Source organism: Thermobia domestica, chromosome 3 (genome assembly GCF_964235325.1).
Source record: "Thermobia domestica chromosome 3, izTheDome1.hap1.1, whole genome shotgun sequence".
Taxonomy (NCBI): Eukaryota; Metazoa; Arthropoda; class Insecta; order Zygentoma; family Lepismatidae; genus Thermobia; species Thermobia domestica.
In genome coordinates, this window is record NC_137456.1 from 60,699,482 (window position 1) to 60,717,407 (window position 17,926).

The window sequence follows — 17,926 nt, forward strand, 5'->3', positions numbered from 1 at the left end:
CGAAAATTGGACTGAGTAAAGGGTTATCATCGACTGTATGGGTTTTCGATATCTATGGTCATGGTAGCCCGTTCTTATGAGAGACGATGTCCCTCGGTGATCATATTGCCTAGTGAATTGGGGAGGAAGAACGGAAGCGGTCTGAGATCATTATGGGAAGTACCGTACCAGCATTTGTCTGGTATGAATGAGGAAAATCTTACTCAGGATGACTGGCTTAGAAAAAAACTTTACACTTTTTCGACCGAGCGTCCCCACCGAGAAGTCGAAGGAAAAAAAAAAAAAAAAATCAAACTTCGATGGCCTATCACCTGACTATATTTGAAATGAGGTAGACCTTGACAAACTCAGTAGGTATATGAAATAAAATATTAGGCAAATTGTTGGTTCCCAAATTACTGGGCGAGGTTTGTACTTAATCTCATCGATTGTATACAATACAAACTATTCTTGTGATGTTTAAAAAAATCAAACGAAGTAAGAAAATTGCTATTTAGGATTGTACTCTCAGTATCATTTACGAAATATTACGGTGCAGCCCACTTATAACGAATTTCAAGGGACCAACACAATGAGTTTTTTTTATATTCGAACTTGGTTATAAACAAACTCATGTATTTTTCCGAATTATGGTAAAAACAAAAGATTAGATAACAAGCACATACGTTTAAAAAGAATATACAGCAGTATAGCATTACATTCTGTTTTGAATTAATTTACACGATACTATTTGACAGCATGCCTCAGTTGAGTGTTTCAACTTATTGTGAAACCTACGATCTTTGATTTACAACATTTAAATAATGGATAATACACGTTATATGCATTTCTGTGACAGAAATTCAACAACAACTAAATAAATATATAAACTTACGCTCGAGAAGAATTATATAAACTTACTTTGAATGAGTTATTATGGTACTCCTGCTGCAAAAGATCTGGAAATCTGTCTTGAAATCTCTCGGCTAAGAATATCATCTCCTCTTCACCTTCATGAGTAAGAAATTTTTGATCTGATTCCTCGAACTGGGGAGACCATTGTCTTAAACGGTCTAGCTCTTCATTACACAAAGAACCTATAAACAATAACAACACTTAAACATTCCGTATAATTTTCACGGAGGTGTTTATAATTCAATATATAAGAGTTTTGATTTTATCATCCGTTATTTGCTAATACTATATAATACCACAATAATTGTATAAGTCCTCGAATACAAATCTGAAGATAATGCAGTCAGAGCGTTTCAATTGTCAGTCAAATAAACAAGGATGGAATATCAAAACTCTTATTTATTGAATAACAACACATATTTATAAATTACCCACAAAACACATCACGCGGAATATTATTGGACATAACAACTGAGTAAAAGTATTTCGAAGTTCTTCAAAATTTGATTATACTGTGTACACAGATATATCTTATTCCCGAGAAATTTAACTATATATTTTTATACAGTATAGATGTGTATATTGTATAGGGTGTTTCAAAACAACATCGACAACATTTGGGAAGTGATTCCTGACAACAAGATAAGACATAAAGTATAGGCCAGCCTGGGTGCACAAATGCTTCCTTTCGGAGTTATAGGCTACCAAAAACATAAAAAATGAACTGTAAAGGTCCATAGCTCCAAAACTATGGGACCTACCGTAATTGGTCAGGACTTCACTTAGGAACTAATATGAGCCCTATCCAAACATACATGTTTCAGAATCCTGCGGTACTCATGCAACAATTTTTATAGAGGGAGTTCGGCCAAGGGCATATAATTTGAAGTACTCACCAACTACCTCTGTAAAAACTGTTGCAGAAGTACCGGAGGATTCTGATATTTGGATAGGGCACATACTAGTTCTTAAGTGAAGTCTTGACACGACTAGGGTAGGTCCCATAGTATTGGAACTATGGACTTTTAAAGTTCATTTTATCATGTTTTCGGCAGCCTATAACTCCGAAAGGAAGCATTTGTGCATCCACGTTGGTCTATACTTTTTGTCTTACCTTGGTGTCAGGAATCACCTGCTAAACGTTGTCGGTATTGTTTTGAATCACCCTGTATATGTGTTTACTATATATATATGTTCCTGTGGTGATCAATTTTGTCCTTGATCTCTCTCGATATTTTCGGCACGTGAAGATGTCAGACTATTCATATTTTAGGTGTAACACTAACCAAATTTATAAAAATCAATGTATTCCAGTATTTCAGACACTGACGAAAACACAAAAGAAATATTTGCGTACATGACTTAAAAGTGCACTCTTTAAACCTATATGAACTAATAATTCTTTTTCAGGTATCTTTACTCGTCTTCTGGTTTCTACCTAATAATTCATTGAAACAATGCATTCTCTTCTTCCACACCAGACTATACTGAATTGTCCTTTTGATAGAGTCAATAATAGTCCGGGACTAACCATTCATCAGTTTTATTATAAAAGTAATTCTCTACAGAACAGTTTGCAAAATTTCTTTATAAAACACAAAATAAAGTGCTTCTGAGTAAGTCCTTAGCAAACGTAAAGTGGCTTCGCATGATGAAGGTTTTAAGTTAGATATGTACGGGAATCCCCTTGCACAAAGCAGCCTCCAGGGTGTTATTAAGGAATCTCCTTAGTCCGTACGGACTACGAGACGGTTTGTAAGGAACTTCCCTCGACCAATGCGGCCCTCGGAGGTGGGTTGTAATTAGGAATCTACTTCTCCCTATTCGGCTATCAGGGATAAGGTAGGATCAGATTACTCCATTGTTCAATGCGATCTCAGGAACAGATGTTGTAGGTTAGTTGATCAGTTGTAAACTGATAGTTTGGCCCTTTCCTGGTCCTCTCTTATGGGTGACTTCTGGGCAGTTCGTCCATCTTCGGTTACCTCCGGGCCGGCTTCGTGTCTTCCTGTTTCTTCCTTGTATTGTATGCTTGTAATCGTGTTGATAAACAATAGCACGTGATTATAGCTATAACATGTACTCGAAGAAGTAATACATATTGAAAGGTGGGGATCCTTACAATACATAAACATAAATCTATTACAGGTAGCTATCAATACAGAGTATGATTTTAGTCCAGAGTTTAAACATAGTAACTTTTACATATACGAGGTTCTTTTATTACATGCGGCAAAGGAAGTGAGACTTCTTATATTTTCGTTATCCTTCTTTCATATCACATACATCAATGACCGTAAATACATTCGTTAAATACAGTAAACTCTTAATTTAATGGCAGTACGGTAATATTTATAAACCCTTGTATAAATATTATACCTAATTTTAAATAAAATGCCAGATTTCACTTGATTATTTTGAAATTTAAGCTATAGTTTTATGAGATAAAATGTGGACCCACTATAAAATAAGAACATATCTTAACATGATAGTAAACTAATCTCTTTTTTTTTTTTTTTTTTTAAAAAAAACTCTTATATTAATCTCTTAAATTTACTCTTACATGATACGTAATTTTCCTTTTAAACTAATACATTATTGACAATCCTACCTTTAGAAAGCTTTCTAAATGAGTTGTTTTATCAAACCACCACTCGAATTGCTTGGTTTGTTCATAGTCTTATCTTACCCAAGAATTTGCACGATGAAAGTAACAAATTCCCACGACGACAGTAACAAATATAAAGATAAACCAAAGAAACTATTAAATATTTATTAAGAAATGCTATATTTTTTTTTCTTTCTTAATGTTTCATCTAACATTTACTACAAGTTAATCTTTATTTCTACTTTCAAGTAAAAAGAATTGTTTACTGTATCTCACTAAAACTGTACTTTTGGAAGATGCATACATGATATAAATAAGTCCTTTCATTAAGAAGTCATTATAAATATGAAAAAAGGGAGATATAAATAACGGCCAAAAGGCTTGTCAAGAAATGTTAATATATATATATATATATATATATATATATACATATATATATATATATGTGTATGTATATATATATATATATACATACACATATATATATATATATATATATACCTATCAGAAAGGCAGTTGAAAAGTATACAGCATTAGTAGATTTCCATAAGAAAAATTAGCGTTCAAGACCACTTGCAAAAGTTTAAAAAATCCAGGCAATCTCGTTAATTCCAGATCTAGGTTTTCTTAATCAGCAGACGTCCTGTATATAAACTAAAATCTCTAAATTTCAGGTAATGATCATCCTGATTGGTGCTGGAATAATCACACGAAGAAAACTGTGCTAGAGATCTTTAATTTACAGCTTTGAGCGCTTCTCCTTTCATTTCTTGCCCCTGATTACAATTAGGTTTTCTGGAGAGAAGTTAAGTTATGGGATGCCGAAATCACCTATTTAACAAGCAAACAAACAAATAATAAAAAAAAAAAAAACTGCACGACAATAAACCATATTAATAAAATAAATAGATGTTCAGTAATTACCTCTTTCTTGTTCATGATTCTCCAGTATTTGATCTCGTAGAACAGGAAGATCATTCTTCATCTTTCCGATCATCTTGATTCCTGGTAAACGCGACCCATGACGAACAGCTAACCAAATTTGCTTCGCTTGACAACCTACAATTATTTTCATACATTAGCGGTAATTTCTAGATAAATTCGAAATTGCAATGTGTTTCTTTATAATGACGTGTAAACACCCTCAAAAAACTAAATCCAGGCACTTAAATAGATTGCTCGAGTGTAATTTGGTAGTCACGATCACTACTGTAGATTTTGTTCAGTAACGAAGCTGGACGAAGTATTCTGTTTATGATTTTCAAAACGCACACTGGTACTAGCGTTTGGTAAAAACCTACTGCAAATACTAATTATGAATTTTTTGAACTTTCACTGACATTCTACGCATTGGTTGGTTCAAATGAAGAATAAGTATTTTCGAAACAAGAGAAAAGCACAGCTAAATTAACAATTAAAAGTAATGAATAGTTCAAAAAATCACTGATACTTAGCTCTCTCTTAATAACGGATGAAGTACTTATACAGAAAGACATATACCGGTATATATATATATATATATATATATATATATATATAGAAAACCAACTTTTTTTTCTCCACGAATGAATTTCAGAGAGTTCTTTTCCATTGTAATGTGTCTATATAATATGTTTAAATTACAGAGAAATCATAAAATTGTCAAGAATATAGCAAATTAAGCTTATAGAATTTGTAACTAGCTAGACAAGGAAAATAGTTATGACGTTATGATTTATACTACATTTTAAAAGAAGTTAGTAATAGAACAATTTAAAGTGATCCTGAATATTAGTGTTCCTCTCATAGTGGCGTGTATGTAAGTATTTTAATAGTCTAACTGCAAACTTATAATCTCATTGCCTATCTTCTCTAAGTGATACCTCCTAAATGAATTTTTCACCCTTTTCTAAGGCATTTTGGTTCGTATTATCTAATCTTCTATCCTGGAAACTGTTAGTAAATACTCCAATCAGTAAACCTATCCTATTGACATTTTGATGATTAAAAATAATAATAATAAAAACACTCAATTCCTACTTAAACAATAATTTAAGTCCGTCTTTTCTGCCCCACTTTGTACATTCGAATATTTTACTGTATACATTGATTAAGGTAATAGGTCTTATAGCTTTTCGGATCATGTTTATCACCTGCTTCACAACTGGCACAATATGTTTCTTTCTAATCGTTAGGAAATCCTGCATATTGAAGTGAAACATTATACAACTTTGAGATTTGTTAATTAGGTCCTATAGCACTAGGAGGTTTCATTTCTTTTCTAATCATTTCATTAAACCACGTTCCGTTATTTCTGGTGTATCTATTAAATTATGGGCATACCTACTAGGCGCAGACCTGGATTCTACTTCTACACTACTCTTAATACATTCATCTTCAAAACGTTTCTCTCCTATCATCAATAAAATTATGATCTATACAAATAACACATTTCCATTTTTTTTTTTTGGGGGGGGGGGGGACTAGTTAAAATAAGCCAGAAAAAAGTAGTGTTATTTATTAATCTCCAAATTGTTGTAGTACTTCTTTTTAACTCAAAATATTTTCTCTTGACCAGTTTTCCTACTTCAGAAATTTTAATGTAAAATTGAAACATCTTAGTTTGCTTATATTTGATGTGAAATTTTCTATTCTTATTTCTAAGCCTATTAAGTTTTCTAGTGTTTAATAGATTATTTATTGTTTCGAAATCTAATTTTTGACATATTTCCCTGTAACTTCTTGTATATACTATTATACAGACACACATATATTATTTACATTTTGTGGAGCATTAAAGTAAATTCCGTCTTGTACTAACAATATGTACAGCTCTATACACAATAACTGTTCGAAATTAGCTTCACGAAAACTGTACTGGTATATTTCCTCACTTTTTGCATTATAACCTGATTTTGGAAATATATTATCTTCCTCTAAGTTTAAAGGTAATAATATGTATTAATTTTTAGTAAAGTTTATGCATTATCTAAAAAAGTTGGTACTGTCAATATTGGTTAATAATAAATCCAATACCTTCATTTGATTACTGTCATACTGTTCCACTGTCTTAAGTTTAATGTGTTAACTATCTTTAACGAGGTTTTTTAACTTCTCCCATTCTATTATAGGAATGTTCAAGTCACTATCGTTCATTCCAGATAAGCTAATAAGAGACCAAATAAAGTTTTTCTTCCCGCCACTCTCACGCAAATGGCCTAATGAACGTCAAAATTTGTGTTGTTCTTTCCACCATCAATTTCCACACGCAGAGGTATCAAATGTGTTTAAATATATCTAAAGAATTATTTATAACTTTCAAAATAGCTTCACACACATTTTAAAATACTTTATAACATTTATCTGTATTAGTGAGATAAGTAACAAGCTTTTTAGTATAATAGTAAATTTAGGTGAACAGTTGTCGTTTTGTCAGTAGTCGGGGTTGGGAAGTGATATTGGAATTGAAAGCAATGACAGAGTTGAGAATTTGATGTGTACTAACTGTATTCAAACAATAATTTCATGTTAATACGCAATCCAAAAGCAAATACAATCTGTACGGGGAAAGCACCAAAGCTTTAACATGATGACGACGGAACTTGAAATGACAAGAAAAACAAAACGTGTCTCGTCCGGCCCTCTTATAAACGAAGTTTTCACATTAAAAATAAAAGAGAAATGGCAAAATTTCAATGGTTCGTTCGTGCGAGATCTGTTAGTAGCTGAAAGGAACAGCAATGCTCTTTCAAAATTAAGATAAAAGTTTACTTTTTACACGATACTGTATTTTTTAAAGTTTCCCTTCCTGTCAAGGTCAGCACCTTGTTTTTCCCTTCTGGAATGGCAAATAAGTGGGAGAAAAGTGAGTTTGTTTGTTCATTACCTATCAGGTTATCTGAAACGAATTACGGCGAGAGCAATAATTTCAATATAGTTAATCTTCAATTCTACAGATATATATTGAGGGAAATAATGCAAATCTAATATTGTAGGTACATTATTTGGAATTATTAACTTCACTCATGTAGCCTCTATGGTGCAAAATTAAGTGGTACACACTGTACGTGTTTCTTTAAAAGTGCAATATAACCTTTTCCTATTTCCCTCTGGGAAGTGTCTAAACCCCTAACTATATTGTGATCCCTAGACACGTTCTTCCTGAATTGGAAGCAAGATTCACTAAACAGTAGGACATCACAGTCTATAGTGTTCAGTTGTTCTGCAAATTTCGGTATTTTAGTATTACGGCCTGAAACATTTTGATAGTAGATAAATAAATCTTTGTGCTTATTTCACTTAATATTATGATTTATATTACTCATTTTGAGCTTTGATCCCCTCCTTCTAGCGAGATCCTTCATGGCTAAGCGGTTAACGTACATGCCTTTGATGTTGGAGGCCTGGGTTCGAATCCCAGCGGGAACTCATATGTTTCGGATTCTGCGTTAATCAGTAGGTTCACGTCTCGTATAGCCTCGCTGTTGAACGGGACGTTAAACTCAAAATCAACTTAACTCAACCCCTCCTTCTAGCGACATTAACTGATGTTCATTTGCACTGATTAAACTATTACGTCAACAATTTGCTTCTACTACTGAACATTGTTTTTCTTCGTTCAACTTTCCCCGAAATTTTGTAAATAATAACCTTTTCTAGCCACAAGTTTTCATTGTTTACTTCTTTGTTGTAATCATAATCGTTAACACTTAAATAAAATGATGAATATGTATCATACCTGGATTTTAAATTTAACACATTTCACAACATCTGTATCAGTTTTATCTTTCCCAAAATTCGTTATTTTTTCGCACTTGACTCCTAAGTCGGATTTTGTCACAAACAAAGCCTACTGTTCGTTGGCTTCCCAGTGAGTTTAAGAGTGTATTTGTCTTTCTCCTTTGAACCATTCTAGACCTCGTGGTAGGATTCTTTGTATTTTGCTGGGCTCTTCACTACTGCTTTCGCTTATGGAAGCTTACTTACCCTTGGACCACTGATAGCTCTAGATTGTAGTTGAGACACTGACCTATATTTGTTAGTGTTAGTATCAAAACCTGGGAACGATGATTCACAGTGTTGGCTGCTATTGTTTGTTATAGCTCTTTTATCATTGATGACTTCAGCACACAATTCAGTTTAGAATCGCTGTATTTGATCACGTTTATTTGTGTTTTCGTTTTCGGAATATTTATTTCGCTTTTAAGGTCAATGACCTCTTCAAATAATTTTCCATATCACCAGCCATCTTGTACAAAATATTTTTCACATCGGCATAATTGAGACATTTGTTATTTCGATCTGTATTTGTATCATTTAGTTCCCATATTCAAATATTTGAATTTCCACTATTTTCATCACTGTCTTGCAGATCGTCAATAAAATTATTTGTCCTACTTGTGTTATTCCCTTTGCTTCTATTAGTCCAGGAACTTTAGTCAAAAAATTGGTGTTTCTTCGGAAAAATTAGAAGCCAAGATTTTTCTTCACAAACACGTTCATTAGGTCATTCTAAATGACATATCAAAAGTCCCCGACTTTCTGATGTACGCTTCCCCTTTTTTCGGGGGGTGGAAGTGGGGGAGGAAAACACAATTTAAAATACATTCAAATTCAGCTTATTTGCATGTCAACCTAAATATTCCGAATAAAAAAACAAAATTTACCGGGAACGCTTAGCACATTGGCTCGTAAATGTTTCACAGGAAGTCCCAAAGAATATCGGGTCGGGTTTCGGAAATATGACGTCATCAAAATGGCCGACACCAGAATTTGTAGTCTTTTGTGGGAATGGTTATAACTTTCCGCAGAATAGTGGTAAAACCGTCGTTTTTGTTTCAGATTGAAGATAATTAATTACCAAATGTACGGAATGAAACGTACTGTCTGCATTATTAATTTCTTTCGAGATAAAATAACAAAAAAAGTAGTTTTTGAGTACCTGGTTTTAAGTGTAAACGCAAATAACTCAGTAATCATAAAATATTTCAAAATATATCTTCTAATAAAGGTTGTAGAACATTATAAAGCCTTTCCAACGGTATCTGCACTTGCATTTTTTGTAACTAAACCAACTAAAAGAGAGAGGTCCAACTGCACAATTATGTGACCAGTATTTAGATATGGTGTTAATCCTCAAAGAGTTTATTAGGGCAGAGAAAATGGGTGACTGGAAAGCATATTTGTCTGCAGTGAAGAGGATGATTCCGTATTTCCACGCCGCAGGACATTTTTTGTACGCTAAAAGTGCCAACTTGTTTGTACAAGACATGGTAAAGTTGGAGAACATAATGGATGGAGACATCTATAGAAAATTTACTGCAGACTTTTTCACTGTTAAGCGATCAGATAAATTTTTAGTGGAACTCCAAGAGATATGGTAATAGAACAGTCACTCATGAAGTCTTCAAAGATACGAGGAGGCTTTGTGCATGGAAGAAGTACAAAAAATAATGTTTTAACTAAGTTTGTTGTTGGTTTGTTAAGTGCGAGCAACATTTCTGAAGGACTAGAAAACTTTTGTGGGATTTCGTTTGCAAGTGGAGAACAGCACGTAGATGCACGAGAATCTCGAATCAAACGGGACCAAGAAGATGTTAGGAAAGTATCAGAGTGGTTCAGTGCCCACAACCCTTTCCCAAATGTACAAATGATCATGTGTATAGCAACAGGAGTTACAAGTAATGTGGAGAAGATAAACTGCTACGATGCACTGAACATTGGAGCAACCATGATGGAAAGAAAAGTTGGTGACAATTTTCATGACGTAAAATATTCTCGTACTGATAGGGTTCTTTCTCTTCAAACAGTGAACAGTCACTTTACGGTACATGATGTTACTGTGCCTGTCGATCCACTGCTGTTGTTTCAACGATTCAGCGTAATAAAAAGATCAAATGATGACCTTCGAGCATGTTTAAATTTCGAACTGGATCCTTACCCAATGGCTCTTTTTGATGCAACTGGAATGAGAAAAACGAAGAAATCATCCTTATTCAACATCTTCAACCCGAACAATGTTCATCCTGATCTCGGAAACGCAAACTACGTCGTTGATGGAGGGTTCCTTCTTCATCGAATGGTGTGGCGTCAAAACGATTCTTTCATGGATATTTGTGATAAATATGTGGCATATACGGAAAAACACCGGTGAAAACACTGTCGTCGTATTTGATGGATATAGTAATCCTCAGAAAAATGTAAAAGGCATGGAGCAACTTCGACGGTGCTCGAAAGCAGCATCAAAGCAATTATATTTGACGGAAACATGGTTGCGACTACGAGCCAAGAAAACTTTCTCACCAATGCAAACAACAAAAGTAGGTAGATTGGTTTGCTCACTGATAAATTCAAGGCTGCCAACATTGATGTCAAACAAGCAGAGAATGATGCTGATGCCCTCATTGTAGAAACCGCACTCACGATATCAAAAATTAATTCTAATTCTACAGTTATTGTTGGTGAGGATATTCATTTGTTAGTAATCATGACAGTCGATCTCTGCCGAATTTAGAAATTTTTTTCTTGAAGCCACTAAAAGGAAAGACAGAGCAGAAGATTTACTCATCAAGGAGTTTAGAAGGTGTATTCAAAAATCACATTTTATTTCTACATGCTTTTTTAGGCTGTGATGGAACATCTGCCACTTTTCAGAAGGGGAAATCAGCTTGTTTGAAATTATTACAAAAACGTCAAGATTTAAAACATGTCGTAGAAATTTTTAACCGAAGTAATGTTTCCCATCCAGAAATAACTGAAAATGGCATACAGTTTTTTCAGGGGGTTTATACGGTGCATCTGCAAATGACATTTCACTAAATGATTACCGTTATCATTATTTCACCAAATCCGTAAAGAGAAATAAGTCTGTCGATTTAAAAGCCATACCACCGACTTCAGCTGCAGCACAACATTTGTTTCGGGTTTATTACCACGTACAAACATGGCTCGGAAACCAACTAAATCCTGAGAAGTGGGGTTGGGTTATGAAAGACAATTTGTTAGTACCAATTCGATCAACGCAGCCACCTGCTCCACCGACCCTTTAAAATGATTTTCGGTTCATGATTTAAAAGATAAGGCAATGTGTGTGGATGTCGAAAGCTGGTTCTGTTCTGCTCTCTTGCTTGTGCAAATTGTCACAGATAATCCTGTTTGAATGTCACTCCAATGGAAGGAATCTCTGAACGTGAAATATTCATGGACGCCGAAGAAATAGAGGCCGAACACTTATTGACTTCCTTTGCTGATTGATAAATAATAATTGTAATTATAGCATGTCCCAAACCAGGTGGACATGCTATAATTACAATTATTATTTATCAATCAGCAAAGGAACTCAATAAGTAAACCATTTCAGGTGAGTTGAATAGTTTACATTTCTTGTTCATTATTACTCTGACTTTTACATTTCTCATTCTACAAACGATAAGAATCTATCGCCGAACGTTGTAAATCCTCATTTTTGTATCTGTGTCTGGGAAGTGTGTGACTTACGGATTCTAATGCGATATTGAATCTTATATCCATTTTTTTCAATTTTTTTTTTAAAAAGTAGGCTTATATTGTCTTTACAAGAGTCGGTCTATTAAATAAACCAATATACCTTCCTTATATTTCAAAATACAAAAAAATGCAGGTACAGGTACCGTTGGAAAGGCTTTATAATGCCCTACAACCATTGTTTGAAGATATATTTTGAAATATTTTATGATTACTGAGTTATTTGCATTTACACTTAAAACCAAGTACTCAAAAACTAGTTATTTTTGTTATTGTATCTCGAAAGAAATTAATAATGCAGACAGCACGTTTCATTCCGTACATTTGGTAATTAATTATCTCCAATCTGAAACAAAAGCGACGGTTTTATCACTATTCTGCGGAAAGTTATAACCATTCCCACAAAAGACTACAAATTCTGGTGTCGGCCATTTTGATGACGTCATATTTCCGAAACCCGACCCGATATTCTTTGGGACTTCCTGTGAAACAATTACGAGCCAATGTGCTAAGCGTTCCAGGTAATTTTTGTTTTTTTATTCGGAATATTTAGGTTAACATGCAAATAAGCTGAATTTGAATGTATTTTAAATTGCGTTTTCCTCCCCCACTTCCACCACCTGAAAAAAGGGGAAGCGTACATCAGAAAGTCGGGGACTTTTGATATGTCATTTAGAATGACCTAATGAACGTGTTTGTGAAGAAAAACCTTGGCTTCTAATTTTTCCGAAGAAAAATGCTAAAGTTCCTGGACTATATATGAAGTTATTTGAATGGGTGAGTATTCAAATCTTCTGCGTAGACATATGTCACATTTGCATACTGAATTTCCCTTTTTCATGAAAGTTTCATACTAGAAGTGATAAGGGAGAAGCGAAGAAAGAGGGGAGAAGAAGTGGAAAGAATGATGGAGAAAGAAGGAGTAATATATAAAATCCAGTGCAGTGAGTGTGATATGTGCTATATTGGGGAAATGGGAAAGCGGTTAGGCTTAGGGAAGCTGTACGGGAACATAAGCACGACGTTAGGTTGGAGAGAGACTGAAATGCAATCTATAAGCACATGAAAGACATGGGACATTCAATGAATTGGAGTGAAGTGAAGGTGCTGGGCCAAGAGGAGAGAAGGTTAATTAAGAAATAGAAAGAAGCAAGATTCATTGAATTAGAAGGTGATAGGATCATGAACTGCAATTCAGGACTTAAAACTGACAAACTGTGGAATAAATTGTTAAGAAGCTTTAAGGATTGAATATGTTAATTGCAGCAACACGGTCTCTCGTACTCGGGAAAACGCATGGTGCGATGTTTTCTTTCACGCTTATAAGTGAAGAAAACGTGAAATATACCGTGACGAAATACATATCATCACACGTTATTGCAAACACAAAGAAACATGGAGCTGCCGGTTCCTAGCACTTCCGCCTTCCCTCCAAAGCACTGGATATCCATTGTTGTCAAGGGTTACCTCCTGCCTACTTTGGACCCTTCTTGAAATCAGAGTTCAGGGTATATCTGAAAACTCTATTGAAAACATATCTGAGAATTACACCCTATAGGGAACAACCTTTACACAATTGATGAAATATGCACATTTGGATTGTGTATGCGTGGCTTCCTTTACGCTGATAAGGACCACCATCCATAGTCTCTCGAATTCGAAATAGGGCCTCTTGAAATTTTGCTTTTTCGCGATTTTAGACAGCCCTAGCTCTGAACCTATGCACTTTTCTTCATAGGTCCATATTTTGATATGAGGAATCACCTCTTGAAAGTTTGTCGGTATAGTTCATTAACACCCTGTATATAAGAGAAGCGAAATAATTCCTGAATGCTGATTGGCTACCACAGGCTACTTCAGCCAATCTCCTTCAATCACAAAACCATAATATAAAACAGAAAAAATATGCTAATTCCCTTTTTTCCCCTGTTGACACCATATATATACATATCTAATTTACAAAATAACTCTTAAATATGAATACTAAATAAATAAATAATAACGGAAAGAATAAATAAATAAATAACATAAATATAGAATAAATAAATAAATAGTACTGAAATTTCTAAAGGATTCTGTGTTCACTGCTATCAAGGGTTATCGTTGCCTACTTTAGACCAATCATAAAATCAGAGCATATCTCAAAATTCGGTTGATGGCACGTCTGGGAATTTCACCCTGCAGGGAATAATCCGTACACCCATTGAGCATTAATTAAATATGCATTTTTGTATTTCGTATGCGTGACTTCCTTTACGCTGATAAGGACCACCATCCAAAGTCTCTCGGATTTGAAATAAGGAATCTTGAAATTTGGCTTTTTCGTGATTTCGGACAGCCCTAGCCCTGAAACTATGCAGTTTTCGCCATAGGTTTATATGAACTTTTTTTCTTATTTTGATGTGAGGAATCACCTCTTAAAGTTTGTCGGTATAGCTCATTAACACCCTGAATATATAATCTGTCATTACCTGTGTATTAATAGTGTATGATCAGGCCAAGTAGATATTTGGCGACAGCGAGTATTTAAATCGGATTTAGGTTTCATACTCGATTTTACCAATTCTTAAACAATTTCTTGGATGAAAAATGGTTCTTGCAAGTGCAACCATTTACAACACGTATCTTTCTTAAAATTGGCTTGCTACAGAAATCATACATGTTCTCTGCAGAAGCAAATTTGGATAATAATAATCTGGGTATTATATTTCAGAAACTAGTTTCATTTTGCTACGCTATTTCTCACAGTAAGAACTAGTTACTGTGAAAGCAAAAACAAATATTCAAAGAACTTGTTTCTGAGAAGACTGAGAATCATTCGAAAATAGTAGGCCGTAACATAACCAATTCGTAATTCTACAATTTGCTATTTGAATCACAAAAACGGCAAGATGTATAAGATTTAGGATTTTTAGATTTTCTGAGCTTTCGGCATCTATGGCCATGTTAGCCCGTCACATATGAGGGATGACGTCCCACGGGGATCGCACTATTCGAGGAAAGGGAAGGGAGAAAGGGTTGGGAAAGGAAGGAAGCGGCCTGGAACCTGTATGTTACGTACCATCCCGGTATTTGCCTGGTATGAATGAGGAAAACCTCACTCAGGCTGGCTTGACTGAAAAAGCTTGTACACTTTTTCAACCAAATGTCCCCACCAGGAATCGAACCTGAGACCGCTCGCACTAGAAGCGAGAAGGTTAGCGACTACGCTACATGGGGGCACAGCAAGACGTACAAATTCCGAAAACGATTACTACGTAAAGGACGACACATTTATCAAAAGTATTCTTTCAATAACGGGTTTATAACTTTTATACTTCTTAAATATTACGCTATGCTCTTACAATTAAGATATTTGATTAGACTATGCAAAGTATAATATTCGTTATTCATAGTTCGATGTTCTTCATATATTTCATTTGGTAATTACTCAAATATTCTACAGTAAATGGTTGTAATAGCACAATAGGTTGAAAAATACAACTGACTGCAACTAGGGAAAGTGGTAAATTGTATCACAATATTGCGAGCGGCGATGCTATTTAATGAGAAAAGCAAAATGCCTAATACTCACAGCAAAAGGTATATCTTTTGCAGTGAGTATTAGGGGTAAATTGTACTTTGTCTTGTTTACTTATTATTAAAAAAAGAAGGGAAGGCGGACTTACCTGGATATGTAATTTTGGAATCGTTCAGATTCATGTTAACTCTATATGGAGTCTTCGTAGCTAGATACCGTTCAGCATTATTTTCTTTACTCGTACAGTATTTTGTATCTGAGACGTACGACTGGACAGGCAAATTCAGGAAAAACACAATTATCCAGATTTTGAAATCCATGTTAATTCTGCAATTATTAAATATATATATATATATTAGAGGAACTATCATCCAAAATATAATCTACATGTCAAAATAACAAATATACAAATGTTTATTTAAAGATATACGTAATTTGTAGAAGATAAATATTTACTGCAACTACATTGTACTACGTTGTGTCAGCTAACACTATCGCCTTCACCCATAGCTCACACTAACTCACATGTAACTCTTGTCTCTTCCAAAAATGACATCTTCAATTTTTGCTGTATTTTTCAAACTTTCTTAAATTGTGGACGAAATTATATCTTTTAATAGTTATTTAAATAGGCTGAAAACAAAAGCAATATTCCAAAGTTTGAATAACTCTGTGTAAAAAGTCAAAGCTGTTATCCTAAGAAAAGACAAAAGCTACATGTGAGTTTCTCTAAGTTATCGTGAAGGTGACGTGATTGCCGAAACAATATAATACAATCATAATACAGGTTAGAAGCAGTAACGTAATTATTTTAACGTAAGACATTTAAAAGATGATTGTTAAAAATACAAACATACTGAAGTAACTACGTACAAACACTTAGCTTTCAAGTCTCTAATGAATTATTGACGAAATGTAGACGAAAGACGAACGAAAAGCAAGGAAAATATACGAGAGAGGTCCAGTTGTATGTCAATTTTCACGACGCACATGTGGCATAGTACTAGATCTCTCTCTATCGCTCTCTTTTCCTTTTCTTGCCCTTTTCCTTGTCTTGTTTTATTGTGGGTAAAAAGCAATAATTTATTACACATAATATAGAGCTTTGACATAAAAGAATTTTACAGTTACTTCAAGAACGTACGGAGCAGTTATTTAAATTTTTTACACTCGCCTCGCAGTCTCTGACGACAGACATAATGCATAAACATCTTAAACATTTTGAAAACTACTTGCTTTTCTTCTTTTAACAGTAAAGAATGGAACTTTTTTGTTTTCCTTGTTCGTATTTCTTATACATATGATTATTAAGAAGATAATGAACACACCAATTCAGTGACTGCACCTCTAAAAGTTTTCCTAGTTGGTTTTAGCCACTTATGCTGTAGCCTTGATCACAAACTTTAAGTACAAAATATGTTTACAAAGTGATTCGATCTTCATGTGATTTACCCCGATAAACAAGAGCACAGAATTACCCTAATGAACAAGACCACAGAATAACTGTCTGAAACTATACTGGGAAACTCTTACATACGAAAGCAACTAAGCAAGATTCTACTTATCTATTTAACAATTGGATTAAAATGTGTCAACTTCTGCCTAAGTAAATATCTTTCAAGTTACACATTTTTGCGTAGGATTGGTAAGATCTGAGCAGTTTTTTTTTTTTTTTTTTTTAACACTATAGACGTATATGCAATGTACTACCATGAGCAAAATAAATGACGCGTCTCTTTATTTTGAAGTTTTTTGAAAATATCTCCGTTTTCTTTATATGTTCGAAATTTCGGAAGGTTTCCCCAGCAGGACAGGTTAATAACAAACCCGTTTTTAATATTTGTGTTAGATATTAGCTTAAAATAAAGAAATTAGAAGCAAAAAACATTAAATCGACAGAAATCTCGAGAATTACCAACTCTGCTAAAGTGGGAAATTTTCAAGAACGCGAGGGAATTCTGCAGTTCAACACGAAGCAGCGACATCTATGTCATTGAGAGAAGCGTGGATTAGATCTACAAACGAAAATTTTAACGAAATATTTCTAGTATGTCTTATATATGCATTATCAGCGAACTCCAAATATATGAATCTATGCTAAGTATTAACGTATAGATAGTGCAAATAGTGGAAATTACCTATGGAAAAAGACGAATTGTTAGCCCAATCGTAATGAAAAATCGTCTTTACTGTAGAACAGGTTCAGCTTACGTAAGAGAGCAAATAGCTCAGTTAGGTAAGGCAACGAGTTTGTATATCGAAGGTAGACGGTTCGAATCCCGTGGAAGTACTGTTGTCATTTTTATGACTAAGGTTATTTTATTTATTTTTTATTTGGGAAAGAATCAAATTGTAACATATGTGTAAAACTCATGACGATACCAAAAAAAAAAAAAAAAAAAAGAGAAAATATCGTCGCATTT

At 34.1% G+C, this 17,926-nt stretch overlaps 2 protein-coding genes across 6 annotated transcripts in view; one reads left to right on the forward strand and one right to left on the reverse strand.

Annotated features, from left to right (window-relative positions):
* Nucleotides 1-17,926, reverse strand: part of LOC145680426 (multiple inositol polyphosphate phosphatase 1-like) — a 92,901-nt gene that overhangs the window by 61,122 nt on the left and 13,853 nt on the right. For 2 of the 4 annotated variants that reach the window (XM_081750945.1, XM_081750944.1), the window contains exons 2-4: nucleotides 15,652-15,830; nucleotides 4,427-4,561; nucleotides 901-1,076 (exon numbers count right to left, since the gene is read on the reverse strand). In XM_081750945.1, coding sequence (XP_081607071.1) covers nucleotides 901-1,076; nucleotides 4,427-4,561; nucleotides 15,652-15,823 — 483 coding nt within the window. In that variant the 5' untranslated portion in view covers nucleotides 15,824-15,830. The other 2 variants (XM_081750947.1, XM_081750946.1) reach the window with 2 other exon arrangements.
* LOC145680428 (degenerin-like protein unc-105) overlaps nucleotides 1-17,926 on the forward strand; it is a 553,540-nt gene that overhangs the window by 25,759 nt on the left and 509,855 nt on the right. The gene's annotated exons all lie outside the window — the stretch shown is intronic.